This window comes from Lynx canadensis, chromosome A2, assembly GCF_007474595.2.
Source record: "Lynx canadensis isolate LIC74 chromosome A2, mLynCan4.pri.v2, whole genome shotgun sequence".
NCBI lineage: Eukaryota > Metazoa > Chordata > Mammalia > Carnivora > Felidae > Lynx > Lynx canadensis.
The window spans coordinates 80,268,472-80,295,026 of NC_044304.2; the positions used below are offsets into that span (position 1 = coordinate 80,268,472).

Consider the following 26,555-nt stretch of genomic DNA (forward strand, 5'->3'; position numbering starts at 1 on the left):
TACACTCAACTATCCTGAATGTAAGGGGTTCTACTCTTCAGTTTAGGAGTTACTTTTAAATAGAATAACTACATAGAAAGTTGGATGTTTTACTTTAAGATGTTTACTGGCATTTTTTTTCTTACTCTTTCAAAAAGGTTCTAGTCATTTAATTTCTTTAGTGTTACCTAAGTTTTATAATTGTATTTGATTATTGCTGATTTTGTTTTTGTTGCTAATCAATCATCTTTCCTTTTTCTCTCTTGGTCCAGCTCCAACAGAAGCCACGATGCACCCACATCTAGGTAAGTGCTTAAGACCCCAGTGTCACTAACCTTAGTACTTAGATAGGCTTGTTTCAATCCTCTCACTGTGTGGGCAGATGATATAGAGGTGAGGAAACTTCCTGCCCTCTCTGATTCACTGATCATTCACTGAAATCAGTCTCAGGTTCATATTATGCTCGAACACAGGACCTCACCAAGGAGGCAATCATGGTGCCCACTTGGGGCCAGTGGAAGGACTTTTAAACCTGTTAGTACATCCATCCTTGCGATCCTGTTGAGCCTGATCTTTTATTTTTTATTATTTTTTATTTTTTTTAATATATGAAATTTATTGTCAAATTGGTTTCCATACAACACCCAGTGCTCATTCCAAAAGATGCCCTCTTCAATGCCCATCACCTACCCTCCCCCGCTCCCACCCCCCATCAACCCTCAGTTTGTTCTCAGTTTTTAAGAGTCTCTTATGCTTTGGCTCTCTCCCCCTCTAACCTCTTTTTTTTTTTTTCCTTCCCCTCCCCCGTAGGTTTCTGTTAAGTTTCTCAGGATCCACATAAGAGTGAAAACATATGGTATCTGTCTTTCTCTGTATGAGCCTGATCTTTTGATCAAGGATTTTAATGCCAAATTTTCCCCAGAGCTCCTACCCATCATAAATAGTAGAGCATAGGGTTGGTGTGCAAGGAGCTAGGAGTGTGGAGGCATGGAGGTCATTTCAGATTTGAGATAACTGTTCAGACTAGTACTGGGTTGTAAAAAGAGAGTTTGGTCATTTCTTTCAAAATTGAAATGAAGTTGTTCAAATAACCATAAGCTTTGTTTAATGGCACCATATAAAGTTACTACCTCTCATTTTTCTCATAATCTTTCCATAGTGCCATGCAAGGCAAGGTTTGTAGTTGCTAAGAATAGTTTCTGGAACCACTTCCTGGGTTTATCTCACCTTCTCTGCTTGCTGGCCATGTACGTTGAGTAAGTTACTTAGACTCTCTGTGCCTCAGTTTCCTCATCTGCAAAATAGAGGAAATAATAGTACCTACCTCCTTGGGTTGTTATGATTGAATGAATTTCTGTTTGTAAAGGTGTACAGTCGATGATATAATAGTGTTTGGAAAGAAGTAAACACATGAACAAATAACCATTGAGGCTTACCCATGCCTCTGTAAAACATTCTATAGAAAACAAATGGTCTTTTAAGAGTTCAATTTCTCATTTGTGTTAGTGAGGGTTTATTTCAAGAGCGATTTCCAACGCTACACTATTTAATAAGAATGAAAATAAATCATCCTGGCTGGCTCCAGCCTTTTCAGATGTCTCTCACGGTGGGACTTGCAGATGGGTCAGTTCTTTGTCTCTTGGGCTTTTCCTTTCAACCTACAAACCCAATTAATTTATTTTTCTCTTTGGAAAATCTTCCTTGAGAAGCTCTACTTTTATGTAATGCTACAGCTTGGGGCTCCTCTTCTTTGGCAGACTAACTCAAACAAGTGCTTAGAAGCATGCCTTCTGGCAGCCAAGGCAGGCTGGTGACCCGCAGTGGCCCAGCCTCTTCTGGGCCAGGTTAGGTATTTGGGAGAGCTGCACCCTGTAGGCATTTCAGGCACTGCATCTAATCGCTCAGAGGAATCATTAAATCACTCCCACACGCAGAATACATCACAGCGTTCTCCCTGCGTAAATCCATATTCTCCCTGTTGTCCTGCCTAAGGCTTCTGAGTTTGAGCAGCCGTTGCTCTTAATACATGCTGATTCACTGGTTTCCTGGACTTCGTTATGTGCTTACCTGCTGGCATACCTGGAATAAAGAGAGCGAAGAGGGCCGTGGGTGGCAGTGTCACCAAAGAGAACTTGGAAGTATGCTTCCTGATATTTGGAAGTGATTTTAATTACCCACTGGATCGATGAATTATTTGTGTTATTCAAGTGAGCCAAAAACATAAAATATCACCTTTGAAAAAAAGTAAAAAAAATTGGTTATTTTTTTGTTAATCAGATCCTGTGATTTTAATTTTTCCAAAAAGCATGTGTAAACTAGTTCAAACAGAATCATACAGGCCCAGAGAATTTATATGAGCCAAAAAAAACTTCCCAAGCAAACCAGGGGAATGGGATGAGAGGGTTTTTGACCATGAAATTCATTTTTTACAACTTGAGTAGAAAGAATTTTCATTTCTCCCACAGCCTTAAAAGCGAGCCGTGAATTTTTTTTTTACTTATCCACCTTCTATTCAGTGGAAAAATCACAAATTCTATGGCTTACGAAAACACTCTTTGCTCTTGGTATGCCCAAAGTTGTTTGAAAACTTAAAAATAGATATTTAATACAATCTCAAGTGTAATGATAATTTATTTTAAACTATGGGTGGCTCCCTCATATGCCTCCTGACTTTTAACATGACTTTATTTAGGACTTTTACTTAATGTAGATAAATTCTCCTATGCAGCTCTGAGGGGGAAAAATGTTAACACTTTGCAACACATTGAATAAAATATGAGTGAATATGCAGAACTAGGGAAAACAAGGCAGGGGAAGAGGGATAGTAAGAAAGAGATGAAGAAATGGGTTAGTAAATACCAGCAACATTAGCTGACAATGAATAGCCAGAATGGTCCATCTGCTTCTATTAAAGTGAGTTAACACTGAACCTTTCTGGGCATATTGAGCTATGAGAGACAAGTCTTGTGTGACCTGTCTTCATAGGTTAGTACTGACCTTGGCCTTCCTGCCTTTTCTGCCTGGTGACAGTTTGGTCGGGTTTCTCTTTGGGGACTGTGGTTTCCAGACTTGTAGGTGCCTAACCATCGAGACTTTACACTTGTCCCTTAGTAGTTTAGGGGCCAAATATATAATCAACTGCTCATTTAAAATTCAGTTTTAATTTAAAATACTGTTATTCCAAAATAAATAAATAAATAAAATATTGTTATTCCTCATAAAGCAGTACATTGACCCTTTTGTGTAGCTAAGTCTATTGTTTAGTATAATTTTTTCCTAAATACTTTATTTTTCTTTTAGCTGAAGTACATAGCGACAGCGTTATCCTACGAGATGACTTTGACTCCTATCACCGACTAGAGTTGAATCCAAATATATGGTAAGTTACAGGAATATGCTTCACTTTGGTTTGTTTGTGTTATGCAAAAAAAAAAAATGATGCTGATTGCTCCCTTGGAGCAGTTACATAACGTTAAATTACTCTTCAAGCACTAAGGGATGAATAAAAGTTGTGAGTTGTTCAACCAGGAAACTGGGCTTAATGTAGGCTGCATGTCTATTTCTCGACTTCTTTAAAAACTGAATCTAGGTGGCATCTCAAAGCCATGCATATGTTTAGATTTTTTTCAGGTGTACAAAGTTCTTGACATAGAAAACATTATGCTTTAGTGTGTCTAATAATTGCATTTATGCGAGGAAAAGAAGAGAAATGGTTTATCTGAAATGAGAGGTGATTTGAGTCACACTTATAAATAACTTCTAAGTCATTGGACTGCCTCATTTATTTACACCCTAGTCTCTCCTCTGAAGGCAGCTTAGGTTCAACTCCATGGGATTTTTGAGGGCAAAGAAATAATGAATCAAACCCATTCATTAAAAACTTGTTGAATAGAGGGGCACCAGTGGGCTCAGTTGGTTAAGCATCCGACTTCAGCTTAGGTCATGATCTCACGGTTTGTGGGTTTGAGCCCCGTGTTGGGCTCTGTGCTGACAGCTTGGACCCTGGAGCCTGCTTCGGATTCTGTGTCTCCCTCTCTCTCTGACCCTCCCCTGCTTGTGTTCTGTCTCTTTCTGTCTCTCAAATGTGAATAAATGTTAAAAAAAAAATTTTTTTTAACTGTCAAATACATCAACGGATGCATGAATTTGTTGGCAATTTGTTGTATTTTTGGTGACTGGGGAAATAGGTCTGTCGACCCAGACCTACCATCAATCTGTGTCATTTTAGAGAATATCTGAATGTGGATGTTCTGTGACATTAAATGTTTTTATATACACAACCAAAAGCTCAAGGTAAATTTGAAGCTCTAATGTAAGTAAACTTTCAAGTTGCAACCAAAATTCAAACAATGCTCAAGACTAGAAAGAAATGAAAAACACTAATTCAAAAAGATATATGCACCATGTTTATTGCAGTATTATTTATAATAAACAAGATATAGAAGTAACGAAGTGTCTATTAATAGGTGAAGGGATAAGGAAGGTGTGTCTTTGAAATATTATGCAACCATAAAAAAGGATGAGATCTGGCCATTTGCAACAACCTGGTTGGAGCTAGAAGGTATTATGCTAAGGGAAATAAGTCAGATTGAGAAATATAAGTACCATGTGATGTCACACATTTGTGGAATCTAAAAAATAAAACACATGAATAAACATATCCTAAACAAATAAATATCAGAATCAGACCCTAAATACAGAGAACAAACTGATGGTTGCCAGAGGGAGGGGCGGAATGAACAAAATGGGTAAAGGGGAGTGGAGTATACAGGCTTCCAGTTATGGAATGGGCATAAAAGGCACAGCATAGGGAATATTGTCAATGATCCTATAATAGCATGTATGGTGACAGCTGGTAGTTATGCTTGTGGTGATTGGATCAGAACATATATAGAAGTTGCAACACTATGTTGTACACCTGAAATTAATGTAACATTATATGCCAATTATATTCAAATTTAAAAACAGACTAGAACTCCATCCTCAGATATCAGTATATGATATTCATTTCTGTTTTTCTTTATTTTCACTGTTCAATGAATATTAGGCAATAATAATTTTATTTATACAGTAAATTTCAAAGGGATATCGTCCTTCTCTCAAATAGCTTATAGTTTAGTAGAGGATATACAAAATGCATATTTTTAAAACCCTCCTAATCCAGGATATAAGTTCTTAATTCTAATAGAAGGGGTACAAATAACATGTATTGTAGTTCCAGAACAAGAAAGATGGCTCTGATGGGATTTTCTTAGAGAAAGTGGCCCTGGAACTGAGCATTGAAGATGTTATATAGATGGAGAGTGCTGGTGCTTAAATACTAGACGGAGGAACTTTTTGTGCCTTTTCTAGAAAGAAATATTGATCTAGATAGTATATAATAAAAATCAGAGTAGCCAGAATCATAAAGTCTCATAATTTATATGCCACCTAAGAAATAGTTTATCAATAAAATTTCACTTCCCTGGGAACATATCCTAAATACAAATTTCTTAAAGCAAATTGAAAATCTTTACTAAGAAAAGGCCAAAGAAACTCTCTAAGCACTGCTTGTGCCCAGGAAAAACTCTCTACTCCTCTTGACATTAGGGGTTTTTATATTCTATTAATATAGATGTTGTCAGATGATTTGTTTCTTTCAAGGCAACTTTATTTCTGTCAAGCTAATTCATTGTCTTCAGTGAGTTTTCTTGATAGATACAAAATGTGACTTTTATGGGGTTCAAATTCTGTTGTTTTTGAAATCAATAAAACATGATTGATTTTGCTTCACCCATTTTCATGACTGATCTGATATATGCTTTCTTGACCCAAGTTATGGATTTTGTGTCCCTCTCACTTAACTTATGGTTTCTCCCACTTAAAAAATTTTTTTGTTAACTTTAAAAAGCCACGTACTTCTGTTTTCTATGAAATATATTTCAGAGTAATTTTACTTTATCTCTTATTGCCCACAGTCTCCTTCATGTAGCCTCTTTAAGGTTAAAAAAGCCCCAACTATGAACCTCTCATCATTTGAGAGAGGACTTTGTTCAGCAAAAGGTGGCAGAGGTTCTGAGGTCAGGCCAGTCCAGTTTGACTCTTGAGCTCGTCACTGGCCAGCTGGGTACCTTGAGAAAAGCGAAAAGCTTCCTTTACGGCTAAGAGCCTGTTGCTTTGTCAGTAAAAAGTGAGATGAATACTGTTTTTACAACATTGTTTTAATGTTTGAGGAGCTGGAAAAGATTTGGCACCATGTCTAGTATTGTAGGTGCTCAGTACAAGTTAGTGCCTTCCCTTCTTCCCTTCTCTCTTTCTTTCCCTACTCTTCTCTCTTTCCCTCCCTCTCTCTCTACCACCTCCCCTGCCCCCTTCCCCTACTTTCCTTCTTCTCTCTCCCTCTTTTTGTCCCTCCTTCCCTTTCTTCCTCCTGTGATATATTTGCACATTGTTCTCCTTGTCTCCTCTAAGCCCAGATATGACCCCAAATCATTATTATTTTTAAAATCTTCAACCAATTGAAGGACTTCAACCAAGTCCTCATGTATTCCATTATTGCATTTGGATGAAAAAAAAAACACATGAGAGTAAATATTTCTGTATTATATAATATATGGAACATATATTAATGATAATATATTTTAGTGGAATCATAGGGAATGGGGAAAAAAGAGGATATTAGCTGTCTCAAAATCCTTAAAAATAGACATAAATTCCCTAAAGGAAGAAACTAGCACTCAATAAAATTGGACATCCCAGTGAAATATGTCCAGTATAGTAACGATGCCCTACGTGCTTTTGGAACTTTATAAAGGCAGTTTTCACTGTCCTGAAATCTGTTTTCTCACAATATTGGCAATGTGAGTTTTGTTCTTTATGATCTTGTCTTTAATTCTCTCCACCCCACAGAATTAGAAATCCCTGGGCAACTCTGTGACAGTGTAGGAAGGAGAAAACCTTACTGCCAAGTCCGTAACTCTGTGTCTCTGCTGTACATCTCCACATACATACAGCAGGGTGTCCTCTGTGCTGCTTCTGGCCAAATTCCCATGACTACATACATCGCCAAATAATTTGCCACTAGGGAAAAATGTACTGCTTGTGTAAGCATGTTCTTCCATGGGGTTTGGAAATCATTGTATGCAGTATTCAATTTGTAATTTTTAAGGACAAGCTGAAGGAAAAATTAAGAAACTAGTTATGTCTGTGTAATGATTGAGAGAGAGATCAGTTTCAAAACCAATCATTCACAACTCCTTTGCTTCCATTAACTTCATTTAATAAAATCCCAATTGTTTTCACTCTATTACCTGTAGTTTATGATACTCACATTTATTATCTCATGTAAAAATTACTGTACATAAAAGACAAGGAACATAAAACACTGTGACTATTGTTATGAATGAACATAACAGCCCAGTTACTCTTCCAAGTGTTGGAGAGCAGTTGTGATAGAACCAAGAAACTTTTTTTTAATTTTTTTTTTAACGTTTATTTATTTTTGAGACAGAGAGAGACAGAGCATGAATGGGGGAGGGTCAGAGAGAGAAAGACACAGAATCTGAAACAGGCTCCAGGCTCTGAGCTGTCAGCACAGAGCCGGACGCGTGGCTCGAACCCACGTACCGAGAGATCATGACCTGAGCTGAAGTCAGCCGCTTAACCAACTGAGCCACCCAGGCGCCCCCCAAGAAACTTTTTTAATATCAATTCAATACTGAATGTCCTGCCTGTCTACTTAGTTTAAATACTAAGTTTCATTTCAGAATTAATAAAGGTACTTGGCAAAAAGTCCAATAATATTAAAAAATATTTAAAATTAAAAATAAACCTTCCTCCCACACTATAGCTGTATTCCCTTCCAACAGAAGCAGCAACTGTTAATGGTTTTTGCCAGTCCTTTCAGAAACTGTTTATGTTTACACAAGCATTGCAGTTATAAATTCTGGCCACAGACTGGGGTATCGGAGGAATAAAACTTTTCGTTGTTCTTTCATAACCCAACTTAATTTCTTTTTATTGTCCTCCTTCTCCCAGTGGCTAAAACTTAATTTCAGTCGCCTTTGGCTAGCCCTCTCCCATTTTTCTGATGTTGTGACTAAGTTTCAGAGGACTTATTGGTGCAAAAGCAGGGGTGGTCTGAGGATGTACCTCTGGTCTCCAAGTCATCTATTCCTGCAGGTACCCAGGGAGCCTTCCTGTCTCATCTAGTCTTTGGTGGCTGGTCCACACGGACAGTTTGCACTTGTCCCAGCCATTCCTTCAGGGCATGGCTCTGTTTTGAGCCCTGCATGAGGGTGTGGAGACTGCTCTGCTGCTCCTGGACCTGGGCTGTGGGCATGTCCTTGATTCTGTGCTCTGGTTTGCCATCATGCCGCTAGAGTCCTTCCACCTCCCTGCAATGCAGAGCAGAGAGTCCTTCTGCTCTTTCCTCCCCAAATATCTCTAGGGAAGCAGCCCTGTATTTCCTCCACTCTCTCAGTCACTTCTGAGTGCTTTGTTTGGATGAGAGCTGAGATGTAAAGTTACAAATGAAGAGAAAAACAAAACCCCTTGATTGGAATATAGTGGTAGCTCAGGCTTATCGAGAGTGAGGCTTCTGTACTTCCACTTTGCCCTGATGTTGGACCACATGCAAGTATACCTCTGAACCACGACAGTAGCTTCATCAGTTCAGATGTGCCATTGAACCCAAGGGGGTGAGAGCAACACCCATCTGTCAGCACTGCTGACAACTCTCCATTGTCATATCAAGTGTGTTCAAACGATTGTGTTACTAGGATAAAAGAGATAGTAGTATCTTACTCACATAGAGGCAACCCTCCAACCCCTAAAAACAAGGAGGCGGGAAGAAAACCCGCATATAACTAAAGTTAGAAGAAATTAAAGACCTATAAATATGCTTTATCTCATTAACATTTCATTTAAGCATCTACTACTTGTACATCATCTTTCATAGTTCCTTTTTATAAATTAAACTATTTTAGTATGATGTAAATACTGCCAGTATTTCATATGAATGGAGTACAGTCTTGATTTTTTTTTTTTTTTATTAAGAAGAATCATAGCTAATAACCCTAGACTGGGAGCATTCCAGCTACCCATCAGCAGGAGAATGGATAAACAATGATATAGGGGCCCTTGGTGGCTCAGTCGGTTAAGCCTCCAGCTTCAGCTCAGGTCATAATCTCACGTTTCATGGGTTTGAGCCCCACATTGGGCTCTGTGCTGATAGCTCAGAGCCTGGAGCCTGCTTCTGATTCTGTGTCTCCCTCTCTCTCTGCCCCTCCCCTGCTTGCGCTCTGTCTCTCTCTCTCAAAAATAAATAAAATGTTAAAACAAACAGTGATATATCCATACAATGGAAATTCAGCAAAAAAAAGGAATTAATTGTTCATAGTGGAAACAACATGGTTAAATCTCAAAAATATTATGTGGAAGGAAAGAAACCAGACCCAAAATAGTTCTTACTATATGGTTCCACTTCTATGAAATCTAGAATAGGCAAATTATCTAAAGTGCTAGAAATTAGATCAGTGATTGTTTCTGGGATAGGGGATTGACAGAAGGGTGGGAGGAGCTTTCTGGGGGTGACGAATATGTTATATGTATCTTGAGGGCCGTGGGTTACATAGATGTGTGCACTTGTCAAAACTTGAGGTCTGTATATTTCACTGTGTGTGAATTTACCTCAGTTAAAAAATTCAATAATAATAAAAGCAATGAGAAAAAATAAGAAACATGAGACATTACTGATTCATAGCTTGCAGTTATCAAGAGTTCAGAGAGAGAGTTAAAGGAACTAGAAAGTGAATGATTTGTGGAAAATGATTTAAGTTTCCTTAAGAAGTGTCTTTATCCTCCAAGCAATTACAAAGTCAAGCAGGAATCCTTGTTTTGCTTAACAGATTATCCTTTTAATGCTTGTTTTGTGAAGATCACAGAAGGCATTTGGAGCTGTAATATCACCGGGCTCTGATGTTCTAGTGGGAAACTCGGGGCTGTTAGAAAACATGATGATAAATTGCAACTCAACGACAACAGATGTTTCCCCTCCAGCACAATAACAATAGCAGAGATGTCCTTTTCAGCAGACATCAGGGAAGAACAGGAGTCAGTCCTCAAAAGATACATCTCAGATGAGTAAGTCGTCATGCCAACAGGGATATGAGATATCAGGAAGAAAGACACAAATGAAGTTGTCTCAGATCCTTTGGTACGTGGAGACCTCTGTCCATTGGTTTATCATACAGAAAGCCCCTCAACTTAGAGCTAAGGATTGCTTGAATCAAGAAGAGACTAGAATATTTCCATTTTTATCTCTAAAAGATCATACTGAAGGACCAGGGAAGCAGAGATCACAAACTCTGCTGCATCTGGTATTCTCTTGAAAGTACTAATTTAAAGGGGCGTCTGGATGGCTCATTTGGTTGGGTGTCTGACTCTTGATCTCGGCTCAGGTCATGATTTCATGGTTCATGAGATGGAGCCCCAAGTCGGGCTCTGTGCTGGCAGTGAGGATTCTCTCTCCCTCTCTCTCTGCCCCTACCCCTACTCATGCTTGCTTTTTCAAAATAAATAAATAAACATTAAAAGAAAAGAAAATACTAATTTATTGGAACAGTTATTCTGAAATAGAGCAAAAACATGGGTGATTTGGCCTATTAAAGTTTATTTTCTTTGAGAAAAATAATTATGTGAACAAGGAATGTAAAAAGACTGAGGTTTTAGGATGAGGGGTGTAAGTTATTTCAGCTGGAGCTCAGTGATTAAAACAGCCCGTAAGAGAAAAGAAGTCAAGCAAATAGTTAAACTACCTCACAGTTCATTGGTATCTTGATTGCCCCATAAATAACAAAAGCAGAGAGGCCTCCATTTAGTAGCCAACTGTGAGAATCACAATGTAAGCGGTTTCCAGGAAATCAGAAAAAAAAGTTAGACTGATGAATGGTGTCACCAGGAAGGAAACTGGATAAAAGCACATCCACTTTGCTCAGTGTCCAGCAGGCCCACAAGCAGTAAGGCTGGAAGCCCGTGCTGGGTGAAGGGGAGAACTGACCACAGACACCAGGGGCTCTACAGCACTGCTGAAGGATTTCCAGGGGATGTTTTTGGTCATGATGATCACTTACAAGACACATGACCTTATAAACTTACCCAATGTAACACAGAGCATAAACCTTACATTTCTTTTCAAGAGCCGGTGAGCAAGCGAGATCATGAATAGCTGAGAAAAGTCAGGCAAGATATATCTTTCTCTGATGACATACCTTTGCCAGAATCTCTAATATATCCATGCATTTGTGAGTTATGAAGTTATAATTTGATTTTTTTAGGGTTTAATGGTCCAATATTCTGTCCTTCTGTGCATCTTTCTCTACTTTTTCTCTCATTTCCTCCCTCTTGACTTCTCCACCTCTTCCCACTATCTCTCTTTCTTCTCTTTTGTTAATAAATTTTTTCTTTTATTACAAAACTCTCCTGTAACCCTCTTCTCCTGCCTCCTCCCCCAACTCCTTCCTCTCCTTTTCTTACCATGATGTCATTGCTCTGGGGAAAAGCTTCATCTACAATAGAAAGGTTAACCAGGAGGTGTCCTACCAATAAAATAAGGTGTGAATCTTGAGGCTTATTATTTCCTTCTTTAATCTCTGCTTTAGATGACAGAAGTAAGAGCTCACTCAATGGAATTAAATGTCAAGTACATTTGAAACAAGGGAGAAAATATTTCCTCAAGCAGCATGTAGTGGAATTCACCATAGTAGGAGGTCAGAATATTTCGTGCAGTAGTAGGATATTAGAAGGGTTATTTTTAACCCAAATAATATTTGTCATTGTACCTGTTAACAAAGGAGAGATCAAAATTCAAAACTCCCTAGAGAAGTAAAAAGAGTTCTTTTACCTTCCTCAGTGAGAAGTAATGAGGATGAGCCATAAATGGGGTTTGTCATTTTCACATTTAGAGTATGTGTTAGCTTCTTAGAAAAAAAGGCATGACGTTGTTGAAGGTGATATTATTCTCAGTCTTATAGAGTGCAGTTTCTTGCTGTTTTTCTAAAAATATTCTACATTTGCAAAGAGAATAGGATTTTTTAAAGCTTAATCTTTTCACAAGAAAGTAGTTATGCGATCTTCATTATAAAACATTATCTCTCTCTTTTTAATGTTTATTTGTTGAGAGAGAGAGAGAGAGAGCAGGGGAGGGACAGAGAGAGGGAGAGAGAGAAAATCCCAAGCAGGCTCCATGCTCAGCACAGAGCCCAATGTGGGGCTCAGTCCCATGATCATGATATCACGACCTGAGCTGAAATCAGGAGTCAGATGCTTAACCGACTGAACCACTCAGGCACCCCAGAGTCTCTTTATAAAGTCTCTGATAAAATATGGTCAAAAGTTGAATGTTCTGGTTGTTGAGGTTTGAGTGGAAAGTACACGGACCTCTGGTGTCTCCAGAAGAAGTCAGCTGACTGTCCAGCTACCAAAGGGCCCCAGAGGCCCATTTACTTTGGTGGATTCGCCAGTCCCTGATCCGGCCTTGCCTTGCAAACTCACACATCAGATTTTGTCAGACATGCAGTGTGAGTGGTTCCTGGGGGAAGAGTCAGGTTATCCTTGGGTCAGGAAATTACAAGAGTTTTCTTTTCTTTTTCCATTTTAAAGTACTTTTTATAGTCAGTACAAATATTAAAATTATTTTAATATCTCCATTCATTATCTCCATTCAGAAACGCAGGTAAATACACAATTCTGGTTTATAGAATGCCGGATTGCTTCTTTGAGGCTGAGAGCCAGACACTGACTTTTTCAGGGACAGTAAATTATGGAGAGATAATCTGATGTCCTCAGTCTTGCGGACAAACGACATGTATCTCAAATGAGAATTTGATGATAACTGATTGTCATTGAGTTTCCAGGTGATTACCTTGTTTCAGCAGAATGCGTTGACGAAAGGCTGAGTGATTTCACTCTGATATAAAAAGAAAAATGAGCCATGTAATTAGACTACTCTTGAGAAAATAATATTTCAATTATTTATTTATTGTTATGAGGATGATGTCACCACCAGCCATTCATAAATCTCCTGTTGTGCGAAGGAACCCAATTTTCTCATTAATCCTCCTCCTCTTTCCTGTGTCCTATAAGTCCTGTGTGAGTCACTGCATGGCTGAAGGGCCATTTCAACCTCCTCTGTGCCTCCTGAATAGGTGCTTGGCATGTTTTCCAGCCTAATAATTTCTCAGTCAGGATTGAAAACATAATTATACCTTCAGAAGTTTACCCTCTACAGCATAAATGCACCTCACATATAATTCTTTATCCCAGACAAAAACAGCCACCTAAGTAATAAAAAACAAAAATAGAGAATTGATACCAAAATAGCAAGTTTCAAATTGCCAAAGAGCTTGTAATAGTGAAAAACAGAACCGTGGTTCAAAGCATTTCTTTTATGTTTATGGTTTGGTCCTTGGTGTGTTGGTCAATAAGTACCTGCCTTTATATTTACTGCTTCTTTTATGTTTTGGTTAGTGAAAAAACAAATGTGATAGTGTGTGTGTGTGTGTGTGTGTGTGTGTGTGTGTGTGTGTGTAGTAATGAATTATCTAAGGTTGTACATAAGCAAAAGAAGATTGTATTTGATATGTACCTCAGTCCAGCGAATTCATTCTTGACATTTCCTATGAAGTCCATGACATTTTTCTTATTCTTGTACATTTTCATTAGCAAAACAAAATCCTTTTATTAAATAAAAAAAAGACCTTTTAGGAAAAAGTTATCATAGCTTTTCAAAATAAATTCTGGCAGTAAAAAGAATGGCAAACATTTTATTTGAGGCACATTGTTTTTTTATAGAATTAGAGTTCTTTCCTCTTACTGACTGAATTAGAGGGGCAGGGGAAGAATGTTGGACAAGGAGTCAGGGAACCTGAATTCTAGTACTGTTCTGTCATTTGTAAAATGAGGGGTGATGAGACTCAGTGATATTTCAGATGCCCTCTAACTCGAACGTGCAATGATCTGTAAACTCTAGTAATAGATAAGCTTCATGTGGAGCCTAAGCATGTGATAAATGGGCTCAGAGAGGGCTTAATAGATTCAGGCTTTGCATGGTCTTTGGGGATAGCAAGCATTTCCCTTAAAATGCCTTTTAATCATACTGTTCATGGTGGATTATATTTCGAGGTATGTGGTTCAGATCATGTGCCACAGTATTTATCAGACTCTTATGTTCTGTTTTTCATATTGGGAAAAAAGAAAATAAAAGGGGTAGTTTTCTTAGATTAAAGAAATATTCAGTATTACTTTAACTGTTAGGCAGAGAGGCAATTCATTTCTAATCCTTAGCCTGGGAGGTCACATTCCTTTTTAAATTGAAAAACAAGTCTGTTTAACTGGGATTATTTAAAACTTCCTTCTTCCCACCAATCGCTGAAGAATATGCTACCTAACTTTACAAAGCCCATCATTTCCCTCAGAAAATTCGATTGATAGGTCACAATTTAAATGTTAGGCACAAACAGTACCTTTTAAAAAAATTTATTGAAGTATAACTGACATACAATATTATGTTGGTTTCGGGTGTACAACATAGGGATTCAGCAATTCTATATATTACTCAATGCTCACCATGATAAGTGTAGTTATCATCTGTCCCCATACAACGTTATAACAATATTGTTGACTATCTGTCCTATGCTCTAATTTTCATTTCCGTGACTTATTTATTTTATAATTAACTTTTTTTTTGCTCTGAGTCTGAAAAAAATTGCACTGCTCATCATCCAGCAAATTGAACCTCATTCAAGTTCTTAAGAACTTGTAGAACTTTTCTGTAAGGAAAGAGTGGGATTGCAGACTACTAATATTCTTCACAGAGAGCACACGTAGGGGCTAAGTACCTAATTCTGCTCAACCAAGTTAAGTTGTTAGACACAGAGGCATTCTGAGAAAGAGAGATTTAAATCATGGGGTGATTCAGAAATTATTTCTCTTGGAATTTGGATGTTTGTTTACATCTGTAGGTTTTCAAAACTCACCTTCTCTCTCTGACATGGATCACTTTTTCTTCTGGGAAGCCATGAGCACTAGTTGCCCTTGGTACTAGCTAGTCTCCATCAGGATCATTATTTCATGATGAAATTACGGTTTATCTTTTCCTTTCTGATAATGGCATTCATATGCAAAGTGTTACAATGCTCAACTTTATAGAAAAAATATAAGGAAGGTCATGTTATAGATTCGCTCTTAGGAAAGTCACCTTGATGGACAACACAGATGATTAGGAACAGAATTGAACCCACTGCCAATAATCATGGAAACAGAAGAGGAGACAGGCTCAGATTGCTACACTGAAAGGTCATGATGATGATTAGAGAAACCAGACTAAAGGCAATATGATTGATTGTTCCCTAGGGATCCATTCTTGGACCTCTTCTCTTCTCACGTTGTAATATCTTCCCCTCTCTCCTGACTCCCAGTAACATGCACTCCTGATTGCAGCCATATCTTAAAGTGTCGTGTCAGTGACAATCTTCTTTCTCTGAAGTTCAAATACACACAACCATCGTCAACTGGTCATCTCTAGTTATGGGCAGAACCTGAGAGCAGTCAGAAGAGAATAATGAGAGTTTGAATACCATTTCTATAATTTATAAGGTGTATAGCCTTGGACAATCATTTAATATTTCTAAATCTCAATTTTAACATTCTCTAAACAGGGATTAAAAATGGAGGGAAGAGGTTTTATGTGAATTTATTGAGGCATTGTTTGTAGAGTTGCTTGTACCTGTCACTCTGTAAATGGTGCATGAGGCCTTCCATGAACTATTCCCACTTTCGAGCTCTATCCTCTACCACCCTTCCATAGGTACCAGTATGATTCCAGTCATACTAATGCACTGAAGTGGCAATTCTACTTCTGTGTCATTATCTTTTCCTTTTTTCATTATCATTTCTTTTCTGTGCTCCTTGTGCCCTATCACACCCTCACCTTTCTTCCTTGCTTGAATAACTCCTATTTCTCATTCAGGACCAGTTCTGGGGCCACCTCCCTTGGAAACTTCTTCTTACTTCCTCAGTCTGGATCAGGTACCATCACAAGCAGTGCATACTCCTGTTACAAGGAGTGAGGAGCTCTGGAAAATGTTATGGGTGATGGAATTAGCAAGACCTGGGGCCAGATTGCAACTCTGTCACCTTCACAGCTGTGTGGCTTGAGCAAATGTTTACCTTCTCTGAAGCTCAGTTTTCTGATTAGTAAAATGAGGATGCTGATCACTATCTTACAGAGATGTTGAGAGACTTAAATGGGCTTTAGGATATCTGGCACATATAAGAAGGCACTAAATGGCTATCATTGCATTGGCACCCTATATCGTAATTGTGTGCTTGTTTCTCTGCTTCTTTTGTAGTGTAAACTCCTGAAAGAAAATGACATTGTTTTATTGGTCTTTGTACCATTAAATCTTGCCACAGTGCCTGTAGGTCCTTAACACAAGTTTGTTAATTACAAGAATGAATTAATGAATGATGAATGAATAAATAACACCATTGGCAGCTAAGAGTATGTTGGATTTGACCACCCAGAGGGATGGGCATTCATGATAAATTATAATTTATCAGACTGTGAGAAATTCAAGCAAAGGGTATTTAAAAGACCTTGGCAGAAAGTTGATGGATTTGTTCCATCAATCCTTATCGAAGCCATTGTTCTTCCAAATAGCAGCAACCCAGTGAGTAATTCTAAATACATGATAATTCTAAACCTTTAAGTTCAACAGGGTACCAACACCTTTATAAATTTTATTTCAAGTTTCTGGATCTATAGCACAATGAAGAAGAAAAAGGTCTGGAAGGGTTGCTGAGCCAAATGAAGAGAAGGGCTGTTATATGTTTGCTTTTTTGTGTTTACTGTTTTTTTTTTTAATTCCTGTTATTTTACACAATAAAAGCAGTTCTGCAAACACATCAAACATCTGTTGTCTAGTCACTGGTTCCTAATGCCAGGCTGTAGGCCATCTATGTTGGAATCATCTTTAAACAATATACAAGTATCTAGGCTACAACCTGAATCCCATTTAATAAGAGCTATGGGGAAGCTATTATTTTTCTGTTATACAGTTTTGATTTGGAGACTGCTGATCAATATTTATAGATAGAATGATTGCTATGAGAATTCAGACATCAAGCCTCAGACTTCATATCAACATTGATACTTTTATCATTAACTTATCTTGTATTTTTATTTTATTAAACAAAATTTTTTAAGTTTATTTATTTTTAAAAGAGAGACAGTGAGAGCAAGCAGGGGATAGGACAGAGAGGGAGAGAGAAAATCCCAAACAGGCTCTGCACCATCAGCACAGAGCCCGATTCAGGGCTCAAACTCATCAACCGCAAGATCATGACCTGAGCCAAAACCAAGAGTCGGATGCTCAACTGACTGAGCCACTCAGGGCCCCTATATTATAGTTTTAAAGTTGAATGGTGCCTGGGTGGCTCAGTTGGTTAAACGTCTGGTTTCAGTTCAGGTCATGGTCTCATGGTTCGTGAGTTTCAGCCCTGCATCAGGCTCTGTGCTGACAGCGCAGAGCTGGGAGCCTGCTTCAGATTCTGTGTCTCCCTGTCTCTCTGCCTCTTCCCCACTCATGCTCTGTCTCTCTCTGTCTCTCAAATATAAATAAATATTTTAAAAAACCTTAAAAAATAAAATTGAAGTATAGTTGACATATTTTATTAGTTTCAGGTGTACCTGAAACATTAGTTTCAGGTATTCAACATTTATGTATATTACAAAATGTGTTCACGGTGATAACTGTAGTTATCATCTGTCACCATATAAAGATATTACAGTATTATTGACTGTATTCCCTATGCTGTTTGTTTTAGCCCCGTGACTTAGTTATTTTCTAACTAGGAGTTTGTACCTTTTAATTCCCTCCCCCACCCCATACCAACCTCCAGCTCTCTCTATTAATCTCTGTTTGTTTATTTGTTTCTATGTTTCTTTAGATTATACATATAAGTGAAATTATATGGTATTTGTTTTTCTCTGACTTATTTCCCTTACCATAATACCCTCTAGGTCCATCTGTGTTGTTGCAAATGGCAAGATTTCATTCTTTTTATGGCTGAGTGATATTCTTCTCTCTCCTCTCCTCTCCTCTCCTCTCCTCTCCTCTCCTCTCCTCTCCTCTCCTCTCCGTGTGTGTGTGTGTGTGTGTGTGTGTGTGTGTGTATCACGTCTTCCTTATCCATTTATCTGTTGATGGGCAGTTAGGTTGCTCGTATATCTTTGCTATTGTAAATAATGCTGCAGTAAACATAGTGGTGCATTTATCTTTTGAATTACTTTTTTTTTCCTTTGGGCAAACATCCAGAGGTAGAATTACTGGCTCATGTGATACTCCTTTTTTTAATTTTTTGAGGAAACTCTATACTGTTTACTAGACTAATTTATATTTGCACCAACCAGTGCACAATGATTCTCTTTTCTCCACATCCTCACAAATGATTGTTATCTCTTGTCTTTTTGATTACCCATTCTGACAGGTGTGAGGGTAATACCTCTTTATGGTTTTGATTTGTAGTTGCCTGATGATTAGTGATGTTGAGAATATTTTCATATGTCTGTGGCCCTTTGATGTCTTCATTGGAAAACATGTCTATTTATATGCTCTGCCCATTTTTTAATTGGATTATTTAGATTTGGAGCATTGAGTTACATGAATTGTGTATATATTTTGTATAGTAACTCCTTATCAGATATATCATTTGCAAATTTCTTCCATTCAGTAGGGTGCCTTTTATTTTGTTGGTGGTTTCCTTTCCTGTACGAAAGCTTTTTAGCTTGATATAGTCCCAATAGTTTTTTTTTGTTTTGTTTTGTTTTTGTTGTTGTTGTTTGTTTGGTTGGTTGGTTGGTTGGTTGGTTTTTTGCCCTTGTCTGAGCAGACAGATCCAAAAAAATACTGCCAAGACCCATGTCCAAGAGTTCACTGCCTATGTTTTCTTTTAGGACTTTTATTACTTCAGGTCTCATATTTAGGTCTTTAATCAGTTTTAAGTTTATTTTTGTATATGATGTGAGAAAGTGGTCCAGTTTCATTCTTTTACATATAGTTGTTCAGTTTTCCCAATGCATTTGTTAAAGAGGCTGTCTTTTTCCCATTGCGTATTCTTGCCCCCGTTGTCATAGATTAACTGACCATATAAGGATGAATTTATGTCTGGGCTTTCTATTCTATTCTGTTGATCTGTGTACTGTTTCTGTGCTAGTACTGTCCTGTTTTGATTACTACAATTTTGTCGTATATCTTGAAATTTGGGATTGTGATACTTTCATCTTTGTTCCTCTTCTTCAACATTGCTTTGCCTATTCGGTGGTCTTTGTGATTCCATATATATTTTGGGATTATTTTTTCTAGTTCTGTGAAAAATGCTATTGGTATTTTGATAGGGATTGAATTGAATCTATAGATTGCTTTGAGTAGTTATGTACATTTTAACAATACTTATTTTTCCAATTCATGAGCACAGTATATCTTTCCACTTATGGTGTCATCTTCAGTTGCTTTCATAAATGTTTTGTAGTTTTCAGAGTACAATTCTTTTACCTCCTTGGTTAAATTTATTCCTAGGTATTTTGTTCTTTTTGATGCAATTGTAAATGGGATTGTTTTCTTAATTCTCTTTCTGCTAGTTTGTTATTAGTATATAGAAATGGATTGGGTTTCTTTATATTAATTTTATATCCTACAACTTTACTGAATTAATTTATTGGTAATAATAGTTTTCTGGTGGAGTCTTTAGGGTTTTCTATCCATAGTATCATGTTATCTGCAAATGGTGACATGTTACTTCTTCCTTACCAATTTGCGTGCCTTTTTTATTTTTCTTGTCTGATTACTGTGGGTAGGATTCCCAGCACTGTGTTGAATAAAAGTGGCAAGAGTGGGCATCCTTGTCTTGTTTTTGATCTTAGAGGAACTTCTTCCTTCTTTTCACCAACAGTGAAACTTTTAGTTTAGAGTTCACTGGAGGAAAAGGTCAGATAGCCATTGTGAGAGTTGAACATTTAAAAAATTTTTCTCTGTCAAAGTTGATGTTTCTCTCAAGCCATTTCACAATGAGTTGGAAGCCAAATAATCCTCATCTATCACTGAGTAAGACCCCCACTATAATTTTTGTGCTACTTGTCTGTACTCTTATCACAATCACACTCCTTGAAAAGATCAATGTACAGTTTAAAAATAGAGAAACAGTAGTAAGAAGTTCATGTAATAGGTTCTCTGGGGAAAAAAACCTAATATGCCAGTTCTGGATGAAAGTGGTGGAAATCTGTAGTAGTAGTAGTAGTAGTAGTAGTAGTAGTAGAGATGATGATGATGATGATGATGATGATGATGATGATAATGGCTGACAGTTACACTACCACATCATGCTAGCTATGTGCCAGGTGCTATTCTAAGACCTCAAGCCTTAACAATAATTTGTTTATGAGTTGTCTTATATTTCTTTATTCCTTCAACAGATATTTGTGGAATACAACATGTCACACATAAACAGGGAACCAGAGATATGTTTGTCACCTTCTGAAGCTACTATTATGTTTCTTCTAAAGTCAAAGATTTTTTTCCAGAATTTTGCTTCACAGTAATCAAGAGAAGATTCAAAGCTCCTACTAAGATTTGTGATGCTATGAGATACTAACATTTTAAACTTCATATCAGAAATTGTTTTCTGTTTATTCTAAAAAAAATCAAAGTTTCTTGACTTTATTGATCTGCTTATAAACAGCTCAATGGAAGAGAAGAATACCAATTACTTAATCCAGGCAATTCACATGTAGGAAATACATTATTTGCCAAGTTTTTATTTATTTACCATGCTTCTGCCCCTTGGCTTTATGGATACCTGGTATCTTTTCACACTTTTGTCTTCTTCCTACTTAAATGGGAGTTCCTACTCCCTCTTTTTCTGAAATTTGCAAGTAGTTGAAAGGGCGGAATACAGTGATCTCAAGAACAAAGGGCATGTTGCCCTTTCCATGTTTGGCACCTAGAAAGTGAAAGTCTGAAAATGTCCTTCTGCATGAAATACAGCTGTCAGTGGTTTGAGGTTCAGACAGAGGAAACATAGATTATCCTTCCTACATGTTAGATATGTAATGATTGTATGTTGAAATGTCATGACGCAGGGCATTGTGTTATATCCATACCTTCAATTTCTCCTAAAAACATGAATAACTTTATTTTTGAGCTTTTGTCCTAAGATTTTACTAACCACTTCATTTTACAGTAATAAAAAAGCAACTAATTAAGTTATTTGCAAGATGAATATATTAATTCAGTATCCAAAATTTGCTTGATTTAGAATTTGCCTCTATTTTGGATTAATATACAGGTTAAATATAATCTGATTTCATTATTTTTAGCATGGTATATTTTATAGACATTTACAGATTTATTTGAGGACAGTAATTTTAAACATTCACACAGCAACTCAAAAAGATGAAAATTTGTGAAACATCTTTTATTTTCAGAGATACAAGTTTAGTTCATTCTAAGTATATATTACTTTGCTTGTCTTTAATATTTGCAAACATTATTGTACTGGATATGGTATATATTATATATAATTATTTGTTATAATACCATCTGCCATTATTAAGTGCCTACTAGGAGATTGGGTCTGTCCTCTGTGTCTCATGCACTCTCTTGTTTAATCCTCATGATGACTATGTAAGATTTAGGTTAGTGTTGTTATTCTCATTTTATAGGTTACAAAACCGAAAACTTTGGGAGATTAAGTAACTTGCCCACTACTGCGAGTGACTATATAAGAACTGGGACTTAAGTTCAAGTCTTTCTGGTTTCACATTTCGTGAGCATATCATGCTACCAAAAAACTATAACCTTCCTGAAAATGTTGATTTGAACCAAATAACAATAACTTACCTCTTTCCTTACCTGAGCGATAAACCACTTTGTGCTACTTAATTCTCAGACTGTGGGTGCATTTCTCTGTTCTCACAGGGTTGAATGTAACAACTGTGAGATTGGAGAACAGTGTGGTGCATTATGCATGGCAATGCTGTCACCTTCTGTGAGCCATATGGTCCAAGAGAATTGGTAAGTACATGCTATTTATGTACATTATTCAAATACACTGTCTTAATGGGGTTTTTGCCAACAAAATATTCTTTCAATGCTCATATAAGTCATATGAAAATTTGCAGTATTATTTATATTATAAACCCTATTACAAATATCTCAAAATTGGGAGCAGTAGATTTTAGTTTATTTTCAAATGTAAAAATAATTCGGGAATAAAATTGACAACGTCAATGGATCTCATTATACATGGTGCGTCATTATGATTAGATGGCTTTTTAAAGATATGGGTATGACGTGTGGACATATATGACACACATATATCTGTATCACACTTAAATAATTTATGACTTTATAAGTTCTTATATAAAGCTTTACTTTAAATGTCTTACAGTCTCTTTGCAAGCCAAAAATGTTAGATGAGCAGTTTTATCACATTATTTTAAAATGTTGTGTCCTAACCACAAAGGAAACTTCACTGATTTTTTTTTTTAAGTGGGAGTGCACTGAATAAACCAGTTTTTAACAAATTTGGGTTTGTGTCAAATTGTTCAGGAGTGAGCTACTTTCCTTTCATTTAGACTGATTAGACTTTGCTTACCAAAGAGAAGTTCTTGGATCATACATAAAATGAAACATGAGCATTTAAAATTAAAAGCCACAAAATCACTAGCCATCAGCATGTGGCTAATGAGCCTTTTGTTGTTACGTGGTTCTGGCAGAAAGACTACATTTCACATTCTTGAAAAAGGATATAAAAGCAATTGTTACGTTTCACTCCTGGCTCAATTTCTTAACAAGAAATGTTTCTACTCACAACATCTCTTATGCTTTGCTTTTCTGGTTTTCAGCTTGAGCTTCCATACTTCTTTTTTCCTCCCACATCTTCCTTATCATGGGGCTTTTAGGTAACAGGTTGTGTTTTTCACCCCTACATCACACATTTTGTTTGAAATTCATTAACTTTAAAAGTGGTCCAAAGACTGGCTTCCACAACACAAAGGGGAGGAGAAACTAGCTAAGCAATTAAAAGAAGATTTAGTTATCAAAGTGAAAGTCCATTAATTTTTATAACATGGTTCTTATTTTATGCTGCTTGAATATCCCTTTCATGGCAATGGATACATTTAATTTATTAAAGATTCGAGCTGCAGAACATTGATAAATTGAAGAGTTTTTAGCTGAAATTAGAACACAAACAGAATTAATTGGATGCAAATTAAAATAATAGGTGCTCATAATTCAAGTCTCACAAGGTGTTATAATATTCCTGCAGACAAATGTGACTCTGGTAGTGAAGTTCTTCTTGAAAAAATCGATTTGCCAGTGCACTTTAAATAATGTACCATGACTGAATTAATTATCTATAAACCTTAAAACAAAATAAAATTTTACTGTAGTTAATTGAGCTTAGGATAATGCCTTTTTAGAATGTTCTCCCATTCAGTAATATTTCTAGAAATGCTTGAAAAATTCTTTTTTTTTGTTCTACTGATTAATAAGAAAGAAGTATCTCTCAGAGTATGATGCCAAAATTCATATTTCAGTAGCATAAAAACTGAAGTATCTAGTTTATTTGATCCATGTGTATTTTAATCCTGATTATTTCACTCAATTTATTTAGCATTAGAGTTTATATACCCAATGGGCTAGTTTTGAATTGTATTATATAATTAGCGTGAAATTAGCCTTCCAACTAAAAAAGAAAACATTCAAAATAATCACATTCATCCAAGGAAGAAAAAAAAAAACACATGCAGATTTATATTCCCATCTAAGTATGAGGGATTGTGTTCGGACTTCATGGGAATAGAATAAAGATACATTAACAAAATAGGGATGACACTCAGATTTTCCACCCTAGCAACTTCTAATTCTCAATAATTTTATGCTGCATTTGTGTCCTGGGACCAAAAATAGAGATTACACCCAAGTTGTGTTTTACAGATGACAGATCAACTGAATGAAAGGGAGAAATTCGGTTGTCAGTTTACATGGTATTATGTTTTCTAAAATTCAGATATTGCTTGGGTACCTCAAGATGGAATACAGTCCAAATTGTTGTGTATGAGAACTGATGAAAGGTATTAGCCCCCCAAACATCACTTTTTAACAAATATGCCTTCTTATTTTTCATAAATGTAATTCTTGAATTTGTGAAGCAGAGAACCACAGGCAAAGAACCTTAGTAGGCTAATGCTCTTATCTTTTATACTGCCACCAAGAGCATCTCCATTTTGTGAGTTAGTCACGTGGTCATTTTATTTTAATAAAAGCCCAAAGTCAGTGAAAGGTGCCATCTGTGGTTGCATGGGCATACCGTTCAGTTATGTCTCCACTGCTGCTGTGTGGCCGCCCTCACGTGTTTATTTAGCTCACTGAGGTCTCCATGTTTCAGGTGGTGACATGTAACTTTACTCATTTTGCTGGTCTGGCGTGAAGGTAATGAGGAAGTCACTCATCCTGTCCTTTAAGAGAAAATGTGCTCTCTCAGAGCATGAAACAAGTGGTTATGCGACCTTCAGTGCTTTTAAAGAAATTACTTATTGAATTATTCTCAGTTATTGCAAATGCATTTTATTTTAAAAAACATTTTTTTTGACATTTATTTATTATTGAGAGACAGAGAGAGATACAGCACAAGCAAGGGAGGGGCAGAGAGAAGGTGGGGAGACACAGAATCAGAAGCAGGCTTCAGGCTCTGAACTGTCAGCACAGAGCCCGATGTGGGGCTTGAACTCACAAACTGCGAGATCATGACCTGAGCCTAAGACGCTTAACTGACTGAACCACCCAGGCGCCCCTGCAAATGCATTTTTGTTACAAGGAAGAGTTTGAGCTAAAACGGATCAAACCCCCAAAATTTGCAGGGATGATGTGCAGAATCCACAGCCTCAGCCTGTGGTGAATTCAGATTCATTTAGTGATTGTAGTAATTTTCTATGGTTGGGGTCTAATTGATAAGTCAAGACCATTGAAATTTGGTAGGAGAAAAGTTCTGTCAGACATTCAGAGTTGCTGTACTATTTTTCAAAAGCCATTTAAGAGACCCTTCATTTTCAGAAGGTCCTATGTAAACACTTTATGACTTTGCCAAACTAAAATTACATGTGTGAACTCCAGGATAATAAATAATTTATTAATACATAAATTTATTAATACCTAAAATATAGGTGAACAGATTTTTATAGGCAATGCTTTTTGTTATTTTTTCTCTTCATCTTTCCTATTCCTTCTTGTAGCTGACAGTTTTACTAATGGGCTAAAAAATGGGTAAAGGTAAAGCAGTGAGAGTTAACTATTCTACCAGTCCTTAGCTTCCCTGGTGAAGAAATGTAGAATCAATGACTAATCTAAGTCAGGGTCACTCTCAGTTAGCACGTTAATTTGAAATTTGGCAACATTCCAGGCAACTTACTGCGTGCTAGCAGTGGTCACGTCTGTGGAACTTCATCATGCAGGTGACACCGCCTCATTTATTACACCCAGCAGGATAAGTATCTAAGACTCTCTAGTATACCTAATACACCAGCCTTGCAATAACCATGGTGCTTAGCTTATCTGATACCATTGTTTAAAAGAACTTCTATTCAGGAGTGTTTCATGATTCACCTGGGAATCTACTGAGTTATATAAAATCAGAGGTGGAATGAGCATTCATTCAATTTATGTGAAAACTTTACAGATTTTCATGTGCCTCTTTGGACTGTAAGATCGAATTTTCCAAGTGAAAAAACCATGAGGACAAATAGTTGAACTCACTCTAAAAATTGTGGAAAAAAAAAAAACAAACCAAAACAACACAGATTCCTTTAAAGGAATCTTGAAAAGGAGCTAATATCATAGTTGTTTAAAGAAAAACTCTGTTGATCCATTTTTTCTCTAATGACTCTGGTGAGGGGAAGAGAGGGGAAACAGGGCTGTAGACATGAAGGGCCAGTTTTCTTGTTGCAGATAATCTGTGATAATGAGGGATTTTAAATTATATGGAGGAGAATTTCCTCTGGACACCCTGACACCAATGATTTTTGCTATGGTTAAAATCAATTAGGAGCTGATATCTATAGTGATATTTAACAACTTATAAAATGTGTCTCTTGCCCTCCCCTCTTCTACCTTTCCTGCTTCTTCATGAATTTTAAAGTCACGTATTTAAAGCGTACATTCAGCCATCTTTCCAAATTGTGTTGTAGAAATGGAAAGCATCCATCTGATCTTTTGATACATCTCAGCTGAATTCTGACTAAACAGGAGGCTTGCTCTTTTTTCCACCAGTTCCCCCCAGAGATTCATGACCTGGGTATCTCCTGATCCTTCCACAGTTGTGGACTCCATCTTGTGGGCACTGATAAAGTGCAGGGATAAATCTCAGGATGATATTATGACATAGAAAAAGTGGAAGTAAGACAGCCGACTGCTTTTGCCATGGTGGAAACACAGTTGTCCACTTTGTAATTTCTAGATGCTTTACAGGGTCAGAAAACC

General features: G+C 37.0%; 1 protein-coding gene across 1 annotated transcript in view; it reads left to right on the top strand.

The window, feature by feature from the left end:
- Positions 1 to 26,555, top strand: part of RELN (reelin) — a 532,864-nt gene that overhangs the window by 249,344 nt on the left and 256,965 nt on the right. The window contains 4 exon segments of the mRNA XM_030307797.1: positions 252 to 284; positions 3,280 to 3,358; positions 21,993 to 22,030; positions 22,033 to 22,088. Of these exon segments, the coding sequence (XP_030163657.1) occupies positions 252 to 284; positions 3,280 to 3,358; positions 21,993 to 22,030; positions 22,033 to 22,088 (206 nt within the window).